Source organism: Otolemur garnettii, unplaced genomic scaffold, assembly GCF_000181295.1.
Source record: "Otolemur garnettii isolate 467f Iridium unplaced genomic scaffold, OtoGar3 scaffold00134, whole genome shotgun sequence".
Lineage (NCBI taxonomy): Eukaryota > Metazoa > Chordata > Mammalia > Primates > Galagidae > Otolemur > Otolemur garnettii.
Window position 1 is genome coordinate 2,789,464 of NW_003852529.1, and position 6,352 is coordinate 2,795,815.

Below are 6,352 nucleotides of genomic sequence, written 5' to 3' on the forward strand. Positions count from 1 at the left end.
GAGCTGGTGGGCCGGAGCGGCGGCGCCGCCATGTCCGACAGCGAGAAGCTCAACCTGGACTCTATCATCGGGCGCCTGCTGGAAGGTTGGCCGGGGCGGGGAAGGACCGCGCTCGCCGTGCCCTGGCCCCCTGCCCGTCCCGGAAGTGGCGCGCGGGCGGGTCTGCCCCTCCCGGGGCCAGCTTATGCTGGGCGGGGACGCGCCGCGAGGTCCCGTGGCCACAGCTTCCCCCCGCCATTCGCGGGCGCGCCTGAGAGGTCTGGGACCCACTCCGACACCCAGAGCAGCCCCCTTTCCTGGGCCGGGGCGCACGGGTTGGCTTGGCCCTCGGGTTGAGGGAGGAACCTGTTAAGCCCACCCTTAGAAAGAGTCCTGCGCGATGAGGTTTTGGGTGGCAGGCCTTGTCCCTCCCGAAGACCCTGAGGGTAGTCGAGGTCTCCTAGAAGGCTTGAGACGGAAGTCCTGGGAGGCTCAGCAGCTGCCTCTAGACAAGAAGGGGCCGGGAGAGGTGCCCGTGGGTCATAGCGATGCCCACTCTGCTCAGGGGCCAGAGTCCTGACATCCCATTCCACCCCCAGTGCAGGGCTCACGACCTGGAAAGAATGTACAGCTGACAGAAAATGAGATACGTGGTCTGTGCCTCAAATCCCGGGAGATTTTCCTGAGCCAGCCCATTCTTTTGGAACTGGAGGCACCCCTCAAGATATGTGGTGAGGCCCCTGCCCATGCCCCTTTGGCTTCCTAGAAGTGGCACTGGGCCCCCAAAGTTCGCAGTTTACTCTTCCCCTGAGCACCAGTCCTGGCTCTGGGTTCAAGTTTCAACCCTGAGCCTAGCTTACCCGGTTCCCTGGGTCACAGGTGACATCCATGGCCAGTACTACGACCTCCTGCGGCTGTTTGAGTATGGGGGCTTCCCTCCGGAGAGCAACTACCTCTTTCTGGGGGACTATGTGGACCGGGGCAAGCAATCCTTGGAGACAATCTGCCTGCTGCTGGCCTATAAGATCAAGTACCCTGAGAATTTCTTCCTGCTCCGTGGGAACCATGAGTGTGCCAGCATCAACCGGATCTATGGTTTCTACGATGAGTGTGAGTGGTCCGAGTGTCCAGAAGCTGCCCAAGTTCTGAACTGCATTCCCTGCTCCTCAGTGGGATCCTTGCAGGGGCCTGCAACAGCAATGCCAGTATCTGAGATACCTGCTGGACTGTGGGCTTTGTAAGGGCAGAGCCCGGGTCAGTGCATTTTTGTATGCCCTGCCCTCCCTCGCTGGTGTGGGGTCTGGTGAACAGTTGCTGACTGGAGGGCTGCCCGTGTTTAGTACATTCCCCCAGGACCCTGCCTGGTGACAGTCCTCTCCAGTACCTTTGCTACTTCAGCACTAAGGATACCTGTGTGGCCTGTATCCTACTGTCCAGAAGCTGAGACAAACTAGACCCTGTCTTGGCCTGGCCCTGTTCATGGGGTGGAGGTGGGTGCCAAACCTGAGGTTGATCCAGATGGGAACTTGACTTCCTGTGGACTCCAGTGCTTTAGAATTAACTCCTGGAAGGCTGGTAGGGAGTCTTGCCCAACTTCTGGCTGTTTAAATAGCCCCAAGTGCCCTGGAAGGCCGGGAGACCCAGGCTGGTACAGGAGGGACAGGCAGACCTTATGACCTGCTCCTTCCCCTGAGCAGGTAAGAGACGCTACAACATCAAACTGTGGAAAACCTTCACTGACTGCTTTAACTGCCTGCCCATTGCAGCCATTGTAGACGAGAAGATCTTCTGCTGCCATGGAGGTGAGGGTACCTGTGGGGCACATGCTGAGGAGGCCTGGCCACATAAGAAAGATGTTAGCTGGGGGATGTGTCCTCATTGCCTGGAGCAGCTCTCCCTTGGGTCTCTTCTTGGATGCCACCCCTTCCAGGAAGTCTCCCCTGTGTCAGGCTGTAGTCATCTCCCTATTGAGGCATTCACTCTCCTACATAGAACTTGTCTTTCTCCAGGGAGCTCCATATTCCTTGAGGGCAAGGACATCCTTGTCCTTGTGTTGGGAACTTGAAAAAGCCAAGGGGAAAGTGATGACTTCTGTCTGCCTGGGCTATCAGGAGCCTAGGCGAGGGGCGCAAAAGGGTGGTGGGAAGGGTGAGGCTGACTGTCAAATGCTTCCGGGTTTGGGGGGGGACGGGACAAGGACCTTGCCCTTGAGGGTTAAGGAAGTGAATGATCTGCCTGTGGTTCCCCACAGGCCTGTCCCCAGACCTGCAGTCTATGGAGCAGATTCGGCGCATCATGCGGCCCACAGATGTGCCTGACCAGGGCCTGCTGTGTGACCTGCTGTGGTCAGACCCTGACAAGGATGTGCAGGGATGGGGTGAGAATGACCGTGGTGTCTCCTTTACCTTTGGAGCTGAGGTGGTGGCTAAGTTCCTGCACAAACACGACTTGGACCTTATCTGCCGAGCACACCAGGTAGGTTGGCAGCCCTGGCCTGGTAGGGAATGGGCAGGCTGGGACTTATGGAACTAACTGTTCCCATCCTTACCCAGGTGGTAGAAGATGGCTATGAGTTCTTTGCCAAGCGGCAGCTGGTGACACTTTTCTCAGCTCCCAACTACTGTGGCGAGTTTGACAATGCTGGTGCCATGATGAGTGTAGATGAGACCCTCATGTGCTCCTTCCAAGTGAGTGTGGGGAAGGAGGAGGCCAGTGGGCCCCATGGCTCAGCCCTGTGAGCCTAACTGGCTTTGTTTCTTCTAGATCCTCAAGCCCGCTGACAAGAACAAGGGGAAATATGGGCAGTTCAGTGGCCTGAACCCTGGAGGACGACCCATCACCCCACCCCGCAATTCTGCCAAAGCCAAGAAATAGCCCTTATGTGCTGGCCCTCTGCCCCAGATGATGGATCAATTGTATAGAAATCATGCTGCCATGGGGCAGGGGTCACACTGGCCCCTTGGGCCCACCCATCATGGGGAACATGGAGCCTTGGTGTTTTTTGTTTTTTTTTTTTAATGAATCAATAGCAGTGTCCAATCCCCCAGGGCTCATTCCTGCTTGTACCCACGGTGGCTGCAAGCAGGATCCTGGGGCCGTGGCTGCAGCTCAGGGCAATGGCAGGCCAGATTCTGGGTCTCCAGCCTTGCTTGGCCTTAGGGCTAGTCGCCGGGTCCTGGGGCAACCCATCTGGTCTCTTGAATAAAGGTCAAAGCTGGATTCTCACCATGGCCTCAGTCTCCCTTGTCCCAAATGCTGGGCGTGGTAGCCCTTCTGCACACAGCTGCTTAGGAGTGTAGGCTTGCTGGGTACAGGGCCCCAGAAGTTCTTAGAATTCCAAGCCCGGGCCAGATACATTGGGAATACAAGAAAAGTAATCTGTCATTCACAAGAGACCCCAGGGGGTGGAGTAGGGTGTCTGTGAAGAACTTAAGGAACAGGCATGGCTGGCTGCAGTACACCAGCAGAGCCAGGTTTCCTAGAAGGGTGAGCCCAAGGAACACAGATTTCCTGCCCTGGCCTAAGGCTCAATAATACCTAAGCAGTGAGGAACCCCTACCCAAGTAGCAGCCCAGCACTAGGTCTTGGAACAGACATGATTGGCTGGGGATGATGGCAGGACCCAGGCTAGTCAGGGTGGGCCAGGCAGGCAGCTCCACAGCGGATAGCCAGGTGGCGCAGAAGCCCCAGCTTGGCTCCAACAAGTCCACCTTTGCAGTGCCCCATGGCTGGGGCTTCACCTAGTCCAGGGCCTCTGGACACAGACCTCTTTAGTTCAGCCTTCACCCTCACTGTCTTCAGCCAGCACAGGGCTAGGGCCCTGGGGGGAATGTACAGGGGCCAGGATGGAGCCAAAGAATAGCGAGCGGAACTGGAAAAGAGAAAACAGCAATTTCTGGCGGCTGCTTCTCTCCTTCCTTCCTGTCCCCTCCCTCCACTTCCAGCCCTTACCTTCTTGGGTGGGGGAGTCCCTGGCACTGTAGTGGGCTCGGCTTCATCTTCCTCCTCTGACTGGGGGTCAGGGCTATTTGGGAGCTGGGGGCCAGGTGAAAGGGAAATGGAGGGTAATACCCGTGATCCCTCACTGCCTAAGGTGGTTTCCATGGCAATCATGAAAGACTCAATGTCATCACTGGCAAAGTCCTCCATGTGAGGTGTGCTGCAGGCAGAAATGGAGTAACAGTGAAGAAGAGGAGAGAAGAGGGGTACAGAGGCAGGACCCTGGGAGGGCTCAGAAGGGGCTCTAGGGCCTCATGACTGCTGGTGCTCTCTTGGTTTTATTACTTCCTGGTTTGATTGGACAGGAGAGAATGCTGGGGTTAAGTGGTGGCTTCCTGGAGGGGATGGGCCTGGAATCCCTTTGATCAGAGTTCAGGTAGGGGCCTAAGGGAGGCATCCTGGGGGCTAACTTAGCTCAGTAGGGGAAGGGAGCAGCCAGTCCTGTGAGCTGGGCCACTTGGGCCCCAAACCCCCACCTTCCCAGGAGACAAGAACTGGAGAGCACTAGCATCCAGGGACAAGCTGGGCAAGAGGCCAGACCAAACTTCCTCTGCTTATACTATACTGCGCCCATCCTCCCCAACCCACCTGCCCTTCCAGCCACCTGCTTTCCCCACACCAGGCAGCTCCCGGCCTCCCAGCCGCCCTTTCCCTCCTTGGCTTGGGAGGAGGCTCAGAGAGGAGACCTCAGCCAGAGAAGGAAGCCAGCAGGGCCTTGGGGATGCTTCCCTGGGCAGGGGGCGGTCTCTGAGTACAGCTGACCATGAAGGCTGAGCCTGCAGGGCTGGAAGCTGTGAGCACTGCAGGGGTGGGGACCCAACAGGAAGTGTGTGTATTAGGGGGAGGGGCAGAAGCTGGAAGCCACAGGCTCAGGGTGCACAGAGAGCAGGAATGGGTAGGCAGGTACCCTTACCTGTAATTCTGCAGCTGAGGCACTGGCTGGTGGAGCTCTGAGGAGCCTAGGTCCTTGGAGTGTGGGTCAGTCTCTGAGAGTGTGGCTAAGACAAAGTGACCATTCAGCAAAGAGTCCTTGATGGTGAAGATGGCTGGTCTAGGCAGGGTACAGAAATCCCAAGCTAGGTCATTCCATTCAGCTTCTGGTATCCTAGAACCCTCTCCTCCCGTGTCCCAAAGATGGAAATTACCTGCCCGGAGCATCAAAATGAATGCTCAGATTCAAGTTTGCTGATTCTGCAAAGCTCAGGAGCCCCTGGGAGGGAAAAGGTACAGCAGTGAAGCCCTGGGCTGGGCAGGGAGAAAGAGACAGTAAGTGCCTGGTAGGGAACCTCACCCGGAATTCCTTGAGGCAAAAAGTGACAGCCACCCCTTCTTGGGCCTGCAATTGCTGGAAATCCTCCTCTCCAATGCTCATCTCAGTCACCATGGCTTTGACAGTGTTGTCTGTGGAGGTAAAACAGGAAGAACCTAGGAACCTGGCCCCCACCCCTCCCGCCCTCAGCTCTACCCTGTCCAGGCCACACCTGGCTCCTCACCTGCCACCTCCTCCTCCTCCTGGTAGCTGCGCAGGATGACCCTGCGGCCACGACCAATGCCCAGTGTCACTTCAGCCAGTGCAGGAGGGAAGGGAAGAACAGCCTCCCCCAGGACCCTGTGAGGAGGGCAGAGCATTACACAAAATGCTTGGTCCTGTCCAGGGCTTTGCTCCCAGAAGATCTAAGGCTGAATGGTAACACATGCATGTACAAGGTCAGACAAGTAACTCATCCTAGAAAAAGTACTACACACCTCACTGCTGAATATGATTACTGTCACCTTCAAAGTACTCCTCTTGGTAAGCCACGCACTAATGCTAGTGCCTAGTCCACCCTTCAAAGCCCTGAGGATGAGTTCATGAACTTAACTGTCAGACCACCTATGACAACAGCTCTGATGGCCATTCCAGAAAAAGAGTTCCAAAATTGCTTTGAAGGATGGACTAGGCACTCATGTCATTATACAGTTTCTTAAGGGGAGTACTTTGCAGGTGACAGTAGTGATGTTCTACAGTGAGGTATAGAGCACCTATTCTAGGATGAGTTCACAAACTTAATTGTCCAACCTCATATGTATGGCCTAGCATGGTCTGGGAAGGCAAGGACAGAATTGAGCAAAATGTGATCCCTCTTCTGTCAAAAGATCCCAAGGTATGGCTTGGCGCCTGTAGCTCAAGAGAGTAAGGTGCCAGCCACATACACCAGTGCTGGCAGTTTTGAATCCAGCTTGGGCTTGCCAAACAACCAAAAAATAGTTGGGCATTGTGGTGGGTGCCTGTAGTCCCAGCTACTTGGGAGGCTGAGGCAAGAGAATTGCTTAAGGTCAGGAGTTGAAGGTTGTTGTGAGCTGTGTTGACACCATAGCACTCTACTGAGGGCAA

The 6,352-nt window shown here is 56.0% G+C and overlaps 2 protein-coding genes across 5 annotated transcripts in view; one reads left to right on the plus strand and one right to left on the minus strand.

The window, feature by feature from the left end:
• The first annotated feature begins 6 nt into the window (after positions 1–6).
• On the plus strand, positions 7–3,204 carry PPP1CA (protein phosphatase 1 catalytic subunit alpha). Its single transcript, XM_003798323.2, has 7 exons — positions 7–85; positions 579–710; positions 859–1,089; positions 1,677–1,781; positions 2,231–2,454; positions 2,532–2,666; positions 2,743–3,204. The coding sequence occupies exons 1-7, from the start codon at positions 31–33 to the stop codon at positions 2,851–2,853; spliced, it is 993 nt and encodes a 330-aa protein (XP_003798371.1). The 5' UTR covers positions 7–30; the 3' UTR covers positions 2,854–3,204.
• The window catches only part of RAD9A (RAD9 checkpoint clamp component A), a 7,224-nt gene continuing 3,849 nt past the window's right edge, over positions 2,978–6,352 (minus strand). For 3 of the 4 annotated variants that reach the window (XM_023518350.1, XM_023518352.1, XM_023518351.1), the window contains 5 exons: positions 5,472–5,587; positions 5,270–5,379; positions 5,124–5,188; positions 4,892–5,029; positions 2,978–4,138 (listed from right to left, as the gene is read on the minus strand). In XM_023518350.1, coding sequence (XP_023374118.1) covers positions 3,607–4,138; positions 4,892–5,029; positions 5,124–5,188; positions 5,270–5,379; positions 5,472–5,587 — 961 coding nt within the window. In that variant the 3' untranslated portion in view covers positions 2,978–3,606. The remainder of the gene's footprint in view (positions 4,139–4,891; positions 5,030–5,123; positions 5,189–5,269; positions 5,380–5,471; positions 5,588–6,352) is intronic. The other variant, XM_003798325.3, reaches the window with a different exon arrangement.